The sequence below is a fragment of the Archocentrus centrarchus genome, chromosome 12, assembly GCF_007364275.1.
Source record: "Archocentrus centrarchus isolate MPI-CPG fArcCen1 chromosome 12, fArcCen1, whole genome shotgun sequence".
NCBI lineage: Eukaryota > Metazoa > Chordata > Actinopteri > Cichliformes > Cichlidae > Archocentrus > Archocentrus centrarchus.
In genome coordinates, this window is record NC_044357.1 from 24,305,032 (window position 1) to 24,321,458 (window position 16,427).

General features: G+C 43.4%; 1 protein-coding gene across 2 annotated transcripts; it reads left to right on the forward strand.

Annotated features, from left to right (window-relative positions):
* The first annotated feature begins 889 nt into the window (after nt 1-889).
* Nucleotides 890-15,224, forward strand: LOC115789253 (spindlin-1-like). 2 transcript variants are annotated; one of them, XM_030742579.1, is made up of 8 exons: nt 890-1,055; nt 6,328-6,415; nt 8,187-8,292; nt 9,838-9,886; nt 10,000-10,135; nt 10,479-10,596; nt 10,765-10,998; nt 12,242-15,224. In XM_030742579.1, exons 3-8 carry the CDS (start codon nt 8,253-8,255, stop codon nt 12,439-12,441), a joined length of 777 nt encoding a protein of 258 aa, XP_030598439.1. In that variant the 5' UTR covers nt 890-1,055; nt 6,328-6,415; nt 8,187-8,252; the 3' UTR covers nt 12,442-15,224. The 2 variants fall into 2 exon arrangements, with proteins under 2 accessions (XP_030598439.1, XP_030598440.1); XM_030742580.1 differs by lacking the exon at nt 6,328-6,415.
* Nucleotides 15,225-16,427: the final 1,203 nt, after the last annotated feature.

Consider the following 16,427-nt stretch of genomic DNA (forward strand, 5'->3'; position numbering starts at 1 on the left):
TTGTCCGTGTTAAAATTCATTTTTACTTAATGTTTTGTACAGAAATACTGCAATACCCCTCACATTTTTATATACCTCAGATTGTTATACACAATAGTAACAGTAATGTACAGGCTTTATTTTGTGTGTTTCATATTCAAGCTTGATACTTCATTTATCTTTCATATGTATCTCAAATTGTTATATCTCTCTTTTTTTATTTTTACCATCTCTCCACTTTATTGTATTTATTTTAGTTGCACACCGTGGGGGAAACATCATTTTAATCCTGTGTATGTCCTGTACATATTGCAGTTGACTTTGATGAAATGCAGCTTCTCGTTCTCCTTTTATTAAAAGGTTTTTGATTAGATTGGAATTTGATATTGTGGGTGTTCAAATAATCTTTTTTTTAATTTATTTATTGAAGTTGTGAATGTCGTTCCTACTTAAACCTGGAAAATGAAGCAGAGTATTGCTCCTTTTCCTTGGAAGTTTGCCTATTTTATCTTTTTTTTTTGTGGTCAGAAATTTGCTTTTTTTTCTTCAGAAAATTGCCTGTTTTAATCTCTTAAATCAATTTTTTCTCATCAATCTGAAATTTTTTTCTCGTAAATTTGCCTGTTTTTATTTTCTTGCAGATTCTCCTGTTTTGTGTGTGTGTGTGTGTATCAGAGTCTTTTTCTTGTCAGTGTGTTGGTTTTCCCTCTAAATTGAAATTTCTATCTCATATATTTGCAAGTTTTTGTCTCTAAAAGCTCATTGTCCAGCCTCTAATTTATATATATTAATTTTTATTACTAACACATCATCGTAAAACGGCAGCTTGTTCTTTCATGTAGTCACATTTTGTGCGTCCCTCCTTCGTCTCGCTGAAAGGCGCTTTTATTGCGAAAGGCTTGACCGGAAGTGTGGCGCCTGGCCGCCTTTAGCTTGCCGCTTCGCGGTGAGATGGCCGTGGAGTCTCAGAGGTTCCTGTGAAGTCGAAACGGGCTCTGTGGACAGACAGCAGGAGGCGAGAGAAAGCCCGTCATTCGCGGTCCTCTTCGGCCTCCACTTTTTAAATGATAACAACGGTAAGACTGAAAGAAACACGCACGTGTGTGCTAGCTAGCTGGCTAGTTAGCGCGCAGGTAAACAAGCAGAAACAAAAACACCGTGAGCGCTCGTTTTGTTGGTTACGTTCTCCCGCCGAGGGGGAGGGGCGGGGGGAGCAGCAGCGGCAGACGGACCTAACCCAGTCTGCCGCTGCTGCTGTCTTTCTGTCTGGGACATCGCTCCCCTTTCCGCAGAAGTGCCTTTCCCGGGCGCTCCCCCCCCCCCATGCCGTCCGCTGTTCCGAGGCCCCTATCCGCCCCCTTCCCCTCTCATCTGGGAGCTGTAAATAATAGTGAGTATAAAAGAAACCGAGCAACATGGCTGACGCTGGCCCTGCAGAACCTGCTTGGTCGTTTTTGGCAGTGCAGATGATGACTGTATATTTATTATGTTATACATATTTCTGATACATAGCACAGGGTCAGTCGATGCTGATCACTCCCTTGTAGAAAATAAAGGAAGAGGTGTAGCAGCTCCTGCTGCTGCCACTGTGTTTTGAAGTCAGGCTCTGGTTTTGCTGCATTGTCTCAGTCAAATGCTGCCAATAAAATAACTGGTTTTGCATGCTATTGGAAGCTGATTTGAATCCTTCAGTCTGATGAAGACTACGCCCCCTTTGCCAGCTCGAAATCAAATCAAAGCAAAAGGTCACCTGGGGGCTGGTCCTCCAGGTGAAACTGCTGCTTACCTGCGGGCGCTCTCCTCACTGAGCATGAAAGCAGAAAGATTAGAGTCAGTGTGAATGAATTTGTGCTTTTTTGGGGGCCATTTTTATTTTGTTCCCACTCCAATAGATGCTGCTTCTGTATCTAACCTGTGCTTTTTATGACTTACTGGTTAAATAAGGTTACACTGACTTTCTGCACCACCATGTGTCAGAAATTGGTATTTCATTAATGTATGCAAGGTTTTAGGTTATTTTAATAAGAAGCAGGCTCAGATAGGCATCTACTGTTCACTTACAGTTAATTATTGTGTGTTTTGTGTCTTTTTTTGACAAGTTCTTGGTGAGTTAACCTCCCTGTGTCTCACTCCTGTTGTTCAACTTCTCAGATGTGTTTTTGCACTAGTGAGCCAGTCACTGCAGCACTTTCTTTTCTACTTGATGTCAGGTTGCAGCCAGTGTTAAGCAAGCATCAACCTCCAGGGCTGAAAAATGAAGCTGCAGTTCCTCTAATGTCCCCTTGAGGCTGGCTCCAGCTGTGAGTCAGTGCCCACAGACCCCCATGTTAAAATGTCCAACATTACAGCAGAAATAAACCTGATGCAGAACACAGTTTTTTTATATTATACTGTCAGATATGATAAAATACATCACTGTTGTTTAGTTTTCCTTGAAGCGGTAATTGTAACCATCATAGTGCCTTCGTGGTGTTATGGTTTATTTGCCTTATGCAGGAAACAGCCACACAGACCCACCTGTCTGTCAGAGAGGCCACACCCCTAAGTTTAAATCTCAGCAAAATTAAAACAAGTGAGTTATATAAACATTTGCCCACCGTGCAGTTTTTATGCAGGTGGAAACTCAGTAGAGACCAAAACTGTTGTTTTTTCCTGTATCAGGCTGTAAATGTTTGTTTCTGCTGTAAGGCTGGACTCTGTGAGGTCTGACTCAAGAAACAGCCTCAAGTGGACATCAGAGGAACTGCAGGTTTGGGCACTTCAGCGTTGGTTTCATTTTTCAGGCTTGAGGTGGCTGCTTGAATAGTGAAACCTGAGAGAGTAACTGTAGCCTTCAACATGAGCTGCCAGAGGTCAGTGATGATAGAGGGCAGATTCAATCATACAGGTGACTCTGTGGGCCGTAATACCTCTACAAAAGGGTGACTATGCTGTCATTTACCTTTGGGATGGTGCTAATGCATGAAAACGCCAGAACACCGAGCCTGCCAGAAACCTTTTTGGGGTTCAGCGTTGCACTGTTTAAAACACGTTCGGGAAACTCGGTTTATTTTACTTGCTGAATCACGACCTTGAAGAACAGTTTGAGCAGTGCTGGGACTTGATGTAATCCAGATGTTTTGGGAAGTGAAACAACCCAAAATTCCTCCACAGATTTTTCTAGTCTGGGTTTCCATACTGTACCGCTGCAGAGTGCACGAGTACTTGTATTACTCTTCTTGAGGAGACAGATCTGTTCACGCAGTTGCATTCTGGGGGATGTGCACCTCTTTCAGGTCCCTGTGAGGTCAGATGGTACATTTTTCAGGTTAAAGGTTAAGCTCAGGGTTGTTGCCCGTCAGGATGGCGTAATTCTCCAGGAAATGAATCCAAGGGAGCTGTAAGTTGGAGTGGATGACGCTGACTCGTTGCTGTCCAGATTTCCTCTTCCCCTCAGGACGGCAGATGACTAATCCTGTGTTGCTCCAGGCAACGAGAGGAAAATCACCACCAGCTGCAGCCGAGCTCTGCAGCACGTCTCTGGTGTTTCTGGTGGGTTAGTCTCCCCTGCAGGTGAGCAGGAGCGTGTTTGGACATCTGCTCTGCCGATGAAGCCAGCAGAACACCTCTTTTTTGTTCTCGCTGGTTCTGCTGTCCAACAGCCAAACTTTTGCTCTCTGATTGTGAAATGTGTGCTGATTCATCAACGAGACGAGGCAGCAATCAGTAATGACAGGAATAAAGGAAATTTATAGCCTCTGAGGCCGGGTTTGACTGTGGGTCATTTAAAACTAACACAATTCATCCACATAAATTCATCCATTGAACAAAGTAGTTTTGAGCTTGACTATCTTAAGCAGAAGGAATGAGAAGAAATTATGGGTAAGTCAAGCCCCCCCCCCCCCCAATAAAAAGACTGGGTGACCACATCCAGCTGCTTACCTCAGTAGAAAATGTTGGTCTAAAACAGAAGCTTAAAGAGGTGGTGAGGTTTTGTGGTGGAGAGTTTCTTTTGTTTAGCTGTGGATGAATGGTGATGTCAGCAGTCAGATTCTGGCAGTTTCACATTAGCATTAACGATTTATTATCGTAGACGGTATCTCATGGCGCTGTCGCTTCAGCTGTTCGCCTTAAAGCAGAGAAAAGTTCATTTGCATCACTAACAGTTATTTTGTAAGTTGAGGCTACAAGTTGCTGAACTTCATCGACATCCTGCGGTCTTTGGTCACTGCCAGGCTCTTCCTGTCTGGACGTCCCTTAAAAAGCTTGCAGAATCAGCCAGTCTTTGTTTTTGTGACTGATACACAAAAGTGAGGCTGATTCAACTGTGCAGGCTTCAAAATGTCTCAGTAAAATCAGTCTCTAGTCTTCAGTTGGGTTTGTGCTACGATGGCTTATTAGTTTTAGTTTTAGTACAGCCATCGTTTTGAGAACCAGCTCGAGTTAAAGACCATCAGAGTGATGACATCATCATTTCCCCTCTGAAGGCCTGTTTGAGGGTTAAGACTTGGTTTTCAGATTAAAGTTGAGATGAGGTTGATGTTGATGTCATGGCACTCGGTCCTGACGAGAGCCAAACTAACACGGCTGTGTGCGTGTATGACCCTCCCCTACAAACGGAGTGGAGCAGCAGGCACTTTAGGAGAAACGTTCACCCGTCAAGTCTGAAGAAGTTTGGAAAAATTAAGATGGATGAAGGAGGATGAGATGGACAGGCGTACAGATTCAGTCAGGTCGAGTGTTGACCGTGTAGGAGCGGTTTGACGTCTCAAGAACAGCAGGCGGCGCGCGGTTAGAGGGTCAGATGTGATACATAACACCCTGCCTACAGATAAATAGTACACTGCAGGCCTTCCTCACAGGCTCCACTGATCAATAATTGAAGTCTCATGTTCAGGACATGAAACCATCTCTGTTGCTCCTCTGCCATTTTTTTCCAGTTTGAGGTAGAAGATGCAGCGAGGCCTGTTGCCAGTTAGGATAAAGTGTGTGTGTCATTGAAGGAAGGCGCTGGTAGTGCACGTGTAGAGGTAGGCCATTATTTTTAATTACTGATATAATCGGTTTCCACCTCGTTTAGCGGATGAATGAGCGCTTGTGTTAGTCAAAAGTATCGGGCTAAAGATTTCATGATCTTTCATCATCCTCAAGTATTTGACAGTCAGGCTGTGCTCCGTGTCTAACTGAGGCACGCCTGTGTAACCTCTGGCTGGTTGTTCTGACATAAACTGAGCTGATGAGCTGGTTGAAGCTCCTGTTTGATAAATAAAACAGAAAATTAAGGCGGTTTGATAAATATTGCAGCCTGCAGTCAGAGTTCAGGTCTGATTCTTGGGTTGGATGGTAGATTCATTCAAGGTTCAGGTACCCCTAGACCTTTAATGAGTTTGGTACTTGCTTTCTTTGCTGCTCGAGGGGGGGTTCGTTTTCCTTTAAGGACGTCCGAGGCCGTATGGAGATGGTTCGTGGGTCGGTTCTGGCCCTCGGGTATTTGAAGATGCTTTCACTTGAATGTAACAGTCTGTGTTTTATCTAAATTTCATGCTTTAAGATTTTTCTGCATTTTTTTTATTGTGATGTTCTGCAGATGTTGTACTGGTCTGCTGTGGTGAAGCTTTCAGTTTACTGGTTGATCTACAGAGACCTAAAGAATAAGATTGTGGAAATGAGCTTTCTGACGGATGTCTGGGCCCTCGCTCAGAAATGGGGTGAGGAGCTCAGTTATTAATGAGGAGCTTCTTCACAGGAGCCAGATGAGGTGGTTCAGTCACCTGACCAGGATGCCCCCCCCGTCCCAGGTGAGGTGTTACAGGGATGTCTGACCATGAAGAGAATATATCTGTCCGTTGGTTTGGGAGCGCCTCGATGTCCTCCCAGAAAACTGGAGGTGGAGGCCACTGACAGGAATGTTTCGGCATGTCTGCTCAGGTTGTGTCCTCTGCACCCTGGACCCAGATAAGTGATGGATGGTTTGCGCGCTTTTAGTCTTTAGTTTTTATGTGTATATATAAAAATCTCAGCCAGGACCCTCTCAAAGCTTTCAAGGTGTTCAGGAGGCCCATCTCCTGGTTAAATAGAAGTGAAAAAGAAATAAAGTAAAAAAAAAAAAGATTCTGCAGATGGAAAAATTGATCGAATGCCTTCATGGTCTGAGAGACGGGTGGTGTGTTGCCCCCTGCTGGAACAGGGGTGGTCATTCAGCCACACCTCATGGTCATCATCATGTGATCCCAGTATGGAGCTTTATTATGTCATAATAAAGTCATAAATAAAACGTTTGGGGTTATTTTACATACCGATTTAATGTGACAGCTGAAGAGATATTAATTGTTGCTGAATAATTGATCAATTAAATCATTTCTGTCACAGGTTTGAGTCTGCTTTTGTCCAAGAAGCTCGAGGAAAACGTCCTGAAAGTCGACCTGCTGAACCTCCCATCAGCTCTGCTGAAGACTGGGTAACTGCTGCTCATCCTCAACTGTCTCAGGCTGTCTCTACACTTTAAAAGTGATTACATTGTGATAATTGTAACAGTGATTGGTCGATGGTGGGTGATGATGCACGTACAGCCGTGTGTTAAAGGACTGTGTGAAAATCTGAGTACACCCCGTGTTTCAGCAGCTTGCAGAACCTCCTTTAGCAGCTTTGTCAGCCTCTCACATCATTGTGGAGGAGTTTCGTCCCGCTCGTCTTCAGCGCTGCTTCAGCTCATTGAGGTTTGCAGACATTTGTTTTTTCAGCTCTCTGAAGGTCCTGCCACAACGTTTCAGTCAGGTTGAGGTCTGGACTTTGGCTGGGCTGTTGCAGCACCTTTATTCTTTATCAGTCACTCTGTTTGAGGTTTGCTGCTGTGCTCGGGATTGTTGTCCTGTGGCATGACTCAGTTTGGGCCAAGCTTTAGCCGTCAGACGGCCTCATATTTGACTCTAGGATACTTCGGTGTATGCAGGAGTTTGAGGTTGACCCTGTGACTGCAAGGTGCCCGGGTCCTGTGGCTGCTAAACAATCATCAGTCCTCCACCACCGTGCTGACAGTTTGAAATGTTTGTGCTGATATGTTGTGTTTGGTTTTCTCCAAATGTGGTGCTGTGTATTACGGCCAGACAGAACATTGTTCTAGAAACTTTGTGGTTTGTTTAGATACAACTTTGCAAACCTAAGCTGTGCTGCCATGTTCTCCTTAGAGAGAAGAGGCTTTCTCAGCTGTACTGCCGTGAACTTTGACATTTACCATGATAACTGAGGCCTGGAGAGTCTGAGATGAAGCTCATGTTTTTTTTGCAGTTGCTTTGAGTATTGCACCGTCTGCCCGTGGGGTGAATTTGCTGGGACATCCACTCCTGGGAAGTCTGCGGGATTGTGTTACTAACACGCAGCTGAATGCACCAAACCTGCTGCTTTAACAGAGGTTCTCACACAGATCAGTTAATCAAATGGATTTGATTAGCAGCACCTGGCTGCTACTTAGCTTCCTACTTCCTCTGCAGGCAGTAAGGGTGTGTGTAGTTTTTGACATGACTGTAAACACGACTTGTTGACTTTCAGCAAAGACAACAAGTTATTGTTACCATATCTGACAGAAGTCGGCGTGTTTTTCTTATTTTATAGATTTGGATCAACAGTCAGAAGCCTCTGAGGGACGCACTCAGTAATGAGCCTGACGTTTAATAAGACAGCCGCTGTATCCCATTGTTTTGTATCTGATTTCCTAAATGTGTGTTTATTAAACAGTTTGTCTTCCTCAAACATTACGGTGGGATGAACGAAAACAGTCACGTATCAAGGTGCTGAGCCTCCAGGTGTAAGTGTGTGTGCCACAGATAAAGAGCTTAGAGAGGATAAAGAAGAGAATGGAGCTCTGTGTGAGTGGGTGTGTGAATGGATGTAGTACACAGTGATTCAAGCTGAAGAAAAAGTGCTGCATAAAAATGTCGGTTCACCTCTTCCTCCTAGTACACATAATGTTTGATACCAAAAGATTTTCCTCATTTTATTATTGAGATTTTTATATTTAGTATTAAAATGTTATCTATGCAACAGTTAAACAGCGGTAGACCCCAGCACATCCGGTCTTTGTACCCCACCAAGCTGCGCTCGTGTTGGACCTTCATGAATGGAAAATTCCCAAAACAGAAAAGCTCTGACATCATGTTTGGTGATCATCTTAAGTGTTTTCCACCACTAGATGTCAGCGCAGTGACAGATGAGACCTCCTCTGTGTGTTTCAGCCCCGGGCAGGTCTGTCCTGTAGCTGCGTGGCCGGGCAGCCTGGCTGCCCCCCCGCCTCCAGATGAATGAAGAACACTCCGGGACACAGAGACACAGCTGATACAGGTCAGCATGCCCGAACACACACTCTTGCATGGACACAGTGTTTGCTTCCTGGTGGCTTTCCATTGGTTTCAGTCGACCCTGAGAGGTAACCCTAAGCTGAGTCCAGTATTTTCAGAGTAATGCAGATATTTTTTGTCCCCTGACTGGTATGACTTGTCAATCAAAAGCCCAAAAGTAGCAACAGGAACGACTACTGATAAGTAGTCGTTCCTGTTACACTTTTAATGAAATCCAGCTGAACGGTGCATTCATAATTGTGTCCCTGTAATGTAAAGCCTCTGTGCCGTGCAGATGTCTGCGCAGAGCCTCGGACTCACCGTGAAACGATGAAATTTGTGGTAATCTGACCCAAAGTGGACCCTCGCAGAGGGTTAATTTATGTAAACCAAATGTTTTCTTTTGAACCCCAAAACTTTGGTCGCTGTGTTTAAATCTCCACAAATTAAAGGTTTGTGTAGTCGCTGAGCGTCTGAGTACTCACAGTCTGTATATGGGGACTAAATTTGAGCCACATTTGTAACAATAATTAGACGGTTGATTGTGAAGAGTAGTTTGACACAGCGGTGCCGAAGGGGTAACAAAGAGGTATCCACCCACTCTGAGATACGCTACTGGAACAGCTGGAGCGAGATCAGCTGACTGATCATAACGTTTGTTTGGTTCTTTTTTGATACACTAGGCTGTTTTTATATGTGTGAAAGGCTAATAATAATTAAAAGCAGCAGTAGGTTAGTAACATACATCTGCAGTTATGTGTTTGTGACATGTTGAATGCAGAAAACTGCCCAAAGCTTTGGCCAGATAAAGGCTCAGTTTATAGATGGAATAATTCATAACGTCAACTATAACGATGACAGAATTCCCGACCCGGTTCGGCTCCAAAGAGACAGATTTGCGCCCTCTCCTGTTTGGCAGCACTTTAGAGTCTGGTCAGTAAATGAAACTGTAGACGGAGAACTGCACTGCTTGAATAATGAATTAGTTTGTAATAAAAACTTCATGCACTGCAGAGCAGATTATTATTGTTCCGTGTTTTTCTGCAGCTGAGCTCGTTCACTATGTCTGTTCTAGATAACCTAATGATTTAGTTTGTTTACTCTGTAATATGTAAGTATGCAGTCTTTTTAAAAGACCTCCTTATCTAGAAATAAATGCACCTTTACATGCAGGTATGTCTCTTGCTGTACTGGTTTGCCCTCCTCTGGATGTGATGCAGTATTTTGAATGTGATGTGGTTTTTGGCCAGTTTTGACAGCAAACAGCAGTTTTCCTCTGTGAGGACGATGATGAGTACACGGAGCTGATGATAGCTGCAGCTAAATCAGATGGTATACTGTTTGTTCAAAGGGCAGAATGTGAGTCAGTGCCTGGGCGTTTTTCCACCTTAATTCAAACGTCTCTAATCATGGCGAGCAGTAGCAGGAAATATCCAGGACCGGCAGCAAATAGGCTGGAACACATTAAACCATCACCATGTTATCTCAGCAGGAAGCTGACGCTTGTACAGTGTTGGGTAAATGATCTGCGTCGTGCTTTTCTCCTCAGGGCATGCAGGTGTTTCTGCCAATATGATGAAGAAAAAGAACCCACACAAGTGAGTTAAGCTGCGCTGCGGCTCATTGATTTTATCACAGCTTCTCTGTTTGGTCCCGTGTGCAGCTTTTTAAGGGCCGAGCGCTGATTGTGCTGTTTTGTGTGTCTGTAAAGGAAGCATAAGAGCAGCCTGGGCCCGACCACCAAAGTTCTGTCGCAGCCTCGACGCAACATCGTCGGCTGCAGGATCCAGCACGTCTGGAAGGAAGGAGGAGGGCACGTGGTCTGGAAGGGAACAGTACTCGACCAGGTAACCAGAGGCTGTCCAATCACATGCCTGCTCATTCTGTCTGTGCACACCTGGGCTGAGCTCTGTTTCTTCTCTGTTTAAGATGTGCATTACTTACAGGCTCATTTTAAAAGAAACCAAAAGCTTGGTTAGCTATAAAAATGTTTATTTCTGCCGTGAAGATGGACCTTGGGTCTCACTTTTGGAGCCAGCATCATGTAACCATGAAATCATCTGCAGTTTTTGCCACCTTGCCTTCATTTTTCCGTTGCTGATTGATATTACTGTTTTATTTTTTTGGGAGGATGTGTGAAGCACTACAAATGGGAAAAATAGTGTTTTATGGCCCGTTTGTGTTCTCCAGGTGCCCGTGAACCCGTCTCTCTATCTGATAAAGTACGATGGATTTGACTGCGTTTACGGTCTGGAGCTTCATAAAGACGAGAGGGTTCAGGGCCTGGAGGTGCTCCCTGACAGACTTGGTAATTAAACCCTTTTATTTTGCTAAAATCTAGACGTCACTTCTGGCACATCTTATTCTTTTTGCTGAGCTTGTGGTTATGATCTGCTGACATCACAGCCTCACAGGAGTGCTGACACAGCAGACATACGAGGTAACTCGAGTCTTGAATGACCTTTTACCCCCACAGCTAAATCCCGTCTGACGGACGTCAACCTGGCTGACGCCATGATCGGTAAAGCGGTGGAGCACATGTTTGAGACGGAGGAGGGTCCGAAGGAGGAGTGGAGGGGCATGGTGCTGGCCCGGGCTCCCATCATGACCAGCTGGTTCTACATCACCTACGAGAAGGACCCCGTCCTGTACATGTACCAGCTGCTGGACGACTACAAAGAGGGAGACCTGCGAATTATGCCCGACTCCAGTGAGTGAAGTTACTCGATCCTTTTTGGGCATTTTAAAGAGACTTTACTGAATCCTGCTGCTCTTTGGTGTCTCGAGGATTTGGATCATATCTGCATATCATGTCCACATTAAAGGGCAGTTTCTGCAAGTACTGTGCAAAAATCTTGAGCCACCCCACTTTTAATTTTCTTTGAAGAAGCCAGACAATCTTGTAATTAAAAAAGAAAATCTGTTAGGCCTGTGAAAAATTCCAGCAAAGACCTGACAGGACCTGAGGGATCATCTGGACCTTCAGTTGATCCATCTGCTCTTCACTGAAGCCTCATCAGAAATAGTCTCAGTGGAAGGGCGGCTGTCAGGAAGCCATTCTTATGGAGGAAGGCAAGAACTGAGTTGAGTCAGTAGCAACAGGTCTGATGGAGGGATGAATCCAAATTACATTTTTGGTTTAAACTGTAATAAATATCTACTGAGGAGGTCAGGAGAGGTCCAACAGCGAGTGTCTACAGTCGTCTGTAAATCATGGTGGAGGCCCTGCTGTGGTTTGGTGTTGGAGATCTTGTTCATTTTCATGGAATCAGACTTTGGTCCACCATGCAGCACCACCTGGAAGGCATTTGATTGGCAGCAGCTTCATTTTTCAGCTTGACAATGATCCCAAACACACTGCATAAAAAAAAAAAAGCAGAAATGGACAGAAATAAAACACTCAGTGGATCACCATCAGTTTCCAGAGCCTGGACTGAAACATTACTGAAGCAGTGTGGGATCATCGTGACAGAGGATGGAATAAAAGGCAGCCAACATCCAAAGAAGAACTTTGAATGTCCTTCAGGAAGCCTGGAGAGCTGTTCCTGAAGTCTTTGTTCTTCAGGCTGTGCTGAACGACTCGATAGAGTTGTATAAACCTTTGCCTTAATTACTATATTTCCATGTATGTTTGCACAATATTTCAATAAAAAGCTACACTTGTTTCTTATTATCCTTGAAAAATACAAAGAAATGAGGGGTGGCCCAAGACTTTTGCACAGTACTGTAGTTTTTGTAGTTTCTGTGCCTGAACCTGACTTTAGTGCCTGAACTCAAGCAGAGGGTGGAAAATAAAAAGCCAGTGGAAGGGAAGCTACACAACAGGTGGAGAAAAATCGATACAGTAATCTCTACACGACTTATGTTGGGACCAGTATTGTGAGCAGTGGTGAGAGGGAAGCTTCACGTGGCAAAATATCTGTTTTAACATCTGTCTCGCTGCATTCCTGCAGACGACAGCGTCCCAGCGGAGAGGGAGCCCGGCGAGGTGGTGGACAGCCTGGTGGGCAAACAGGTGGAGTACGCCAAAGAGGACGGCGGCAAGCGAACGGGCATGGTCATCCACCAGGTGGAAGCCAAGCCGTCCGTCTACTTCATCAAGTTCGACGACGACTTCCTCATTTACGTGTACGACCTGGTCAAGACTTCGTAAGACTCTGGATGTCCTGAAGCCCACCCAAACCCAGTGCGACGGAACGAAAATGCAGCACATGTCGAGACATCTGAAGCATTTATCCCAGACTTGTTCTTCAGACCATCAAAGACGAAAATAAAAGACTGAAAAAAGATTTTCACACCGAAAAATGAGGAGAGAGGCTGTTTTTGCAAGTCAACTTGTGTTTCTCTGCAGGAAGGTTTAAAATGGGGAAAAAAAAAAGACTTTCTTTAAACCCTTAAAATAATAGGAAAAAGTTACCTTTAATAGGTCCAAAAGTTTTTGAGGCCCTTTATTACATTTGTGGAAAAAAAGTAAGTAATCTGAAAGTTCGGTTTTCCATTAGAAAAAGAAGGATGTGACACGGAGCGGGGACGAGGCTTTAGATTTTCTTTTTTTCTAAAGAACGTGAATGGATTACTCGTAGCCCACTCCTCTGCTTCATCATTTGTCATGTTTTCTACTTAAGCTCAGCTGGCCACAGAAAAACAAGCAGACTCCCAGTGAAGAAATGTAGCCTGAAGCCGGATGTTTGAATGGACTTGATTTGAAATCAAAGAAGAAGGAGGAGGATGATTCTTGGACTGGAACATTTCCAGTCACGATGAAGGAGGAGTTGGTGTTTGAACTCAGATGCCACATCTCAGTGTTGACGATAACCTCCGTCTGCCAGTAAAGACTAGCATCACCATGTATGGAAGCTCATTTCTGCCACACGAAGAAACGAGTGCATAAATGGATAAAATGATTAGAGTCAGTATTATGATAAAAGTAAAAATTATGACTTCCTAAACCAGAATGATCAGAGAGTCTTGAAAGCTAGTTAGCTAGGCACTCCATTTGATATGCACTCCACCAAAACATAAACAGAATTTGTTGGCAAGGGACAGGATTTCTTTTTCTGTAGCAGAAATTTCCTGGTTTGTGTTTCTAGTCCAGGCTCTATTCATTTAGGAGGGCAACCAGAAATATTGGTAGTGGCCAGAGGATAATTCAGCAGACAAGTCCACACATGTTCCTGCTTAGACTTCTTGTTTTTAGTTAAGGAAAATGTTTAAAAATATGAATTTTGACTCTTTAAAAAAATTTTTTTTTTAAAAAGTCATATTTTGCAAGTCTCACAAATAAAGCCAAAAGTATTTGCTTATGATGCTGATCTAAGTGAACAGTATTTTATTTTAAGATCAGATTGAATATTTTCACTTGCTAGCTAATAATTAAACTAATAAGTTTACAGTGCTGGCTGACTGAGACAAAATCTTCACATAGATCCTTGACTTAAAAACAGGGTCATGTCTGACTAACCAGGACTGTTTTTGTTTTTTCTTGGCACAAATGGGCTTCCATACAGCAGAACTCCAGGAGACAGGAAGTAAAATAAACTGGTTCCATTTTGACAGTTTAATGTCAAAGCTGGACTTTGTAAAGCCTTGGAGACCTTTGACCCCAAATAAACACCTCCATCCAGGCGGGATGGTTCGGTGCCACCGCTCTGAAAAATGACCTGTGGAAATATCCCAGGTGTCAGTTTGTGGCTCTTCTGTTGGGATGAAGGAAATTTTTGATTTTTTTTTGTTGTTCAGTTTGTGTACAGAGCAAATTGAGCTTCATTTTCATCACATTGTGTGCTACACACAGGCTCCAAACAGATCCCATCTAAAGACTCCAGCAGTTCAAAACTGTGATTCAAAAAAGAAAAAAAAGATGGATTTTCTTTTTTTATTTTGCTTCATCGTTGCCAAAACTTCCCCTTTCTGTCGTGAAGTTGTTTGATGTTGAAGACGATTGGACAGCTTTTTTTTTTTTCTCGTGATTTCACTGAAGCCTTTGGATTTGATCTCGTGTTGTCTTTTCTAAGTCGTCAAAAAAAAAAAGGAGAAACTGGGCGGAGAAAACGAAACTGAAACCTGGCCAAAGCCCTTTCTGTCCTTTGTTTTAAAAACTTTGTCACGGTAGTGGCCGAACACCTGGCTGTGTCCCTGTTGGTGGGAGAAAGAGACTGAGAGCAGGAAGCCTGGCTTAATGCTCCTTAAAGCTGACGGGGTGAGGCGTGGAGAATACTTCCTGGACTGTTTGTGAGCTTGTTGGACTTTTAAAGTCGCCAGAACGGACGAGGACAAACACATCTGCTGTAGCGCTACGGTCACGTTTTCAGGCACCACTGAGAAACTTTACTCAAGAGCGTTGGGAGCCTGACTCCGGATCACTTCCATGTTTGGCTTGATAAAAATCATAACTAAAAATATCCCAGTTTGTATTTACAGACAAACCAAAAGCTTGCAGACTCCTCATGGTGCAGATCAGATCTTCTCCTGGACGTCTCGGTTCTGTCAGACGTCCAGGAGGCGATCCGGTCTGCTCCACAGCATGTATGCAGTAAGAGAGGACACAGTTGGTCGTGTTAAGTATATAAAGAGATTAACAACCAGTGAAGGTTTGAATTTCTTTTGTCACAGATGTACTTTTTATTTTATTTGGATTTACTTCAGACTGAAGGTTTTCCAGAAGCTGTTCTGTGCTGGTTTGCAGTGAAAGGGAACCTGTTCTGTTCATTTCCGGCTCCACCTGTTTATTGGTGCTAGTGTAGCTTTGTGTGATTTTAAAAATAATGCCTAGAAAGGAAGCAAATCATCATTTATACTGCAGATCTCCTTCCAGGTGGAAGTACAGTGTGCGGTTCCCACCACAGCACTGTGTAGGTAGTGAATTATTAAAATAATTTAGCGCAAGAAAAGGATAGTAAAAAAAAAAAAAAAAGATAAAAAGAAATATGAATTCAGTAAAACTGAAGCATTCATCTTACCTAACAATAGACACAAACCATTAAAAAGACTATATGCTAAAAACCAATAAAAGCAGTAGAAATAAGAAATCAACACTGGTTCAGTAAAATAAATAAAACCTTGAATCACTGTTTTAGCTCCTCCCCCCTGTTAGGCAGCTGTTCTGATTGGCCACGCCTTATAAATACAACACTTGTACAGCAGGTGGGTGGGGCTTAATATCCTGAGATGACCATATTAGGAATATCCTCCCTCTCTGACCTCACACAGCACCAAAGCAGAAAAAAACTGCCTGAAACTGAGTTTTACAGCAGTGTGAAGCCTGAACGTCTATAAACAGTAGTACTAATAGTGTATTAGTATAATAATCAGCATGTTGAGGAATGGAAATGCATATTTACAAATGCACCTCTTAAACAATCCAGACTGATTGTAATGGTTTGCAGTTTATTGACTGCTGCAGAAACATCTGCATTCATGTTTCTGTCGCTATGGCAACTATTTACTAACTGGGAGATAAACTTTATACACAAAAACAAAAGAAAAAAAAGAAATAAAAACCTCACAAAGTGCGACTGAGTCACTCCGCAGGTGTGCCCTGCACCTGGACTCTCAGGTGCTTCTTCAGCTGGTCTGACCGAGTCGCTGCAGTCTGGTGCTCTGTTGTAGTCTGTGTACAGCATTCATCCGAGGTAATCGTGTAAAATCCGAGTGAATACAGAAAATAAGGAAACAGGTTCCCTTTAAAGTATTTGAGTGTTGTGAGTCATTCAGCTACATTTGTGCGATGAGGGCAGCTGGCTGACTTGTTCCAGCTGTTTGTAATGGAGAAAATGTCCTTTGGCTGAATCTCTGCAGAGAACAGTCTCAGTGCGAAACCTTCAGTCTGCGTACTTCCTGTGATGTAGTTAGTCGCTAAGGCAGATTAAAGCTCTTATTATTATAACCGCTCTTTAAAAAAAAAAAAGAAGACAGACTCTGTGAGGTCTCTGCACTTGTGTATCTGTTTTGTTTTTCATCGAATAAGAAGTATGATTGTGATCATCTCAGCCGGCACGATTCTAATCGGTTAACGAAATAGCGCGTCATTGCTAAGACTCGACTCCCAGCCAGGTTCTGTCGGTTCATCTTTGCTCTTATTATGATACCAGATTATTGTGGTTGATGTTGGAATGACATGGGCCTTCGATCATCCTTCTG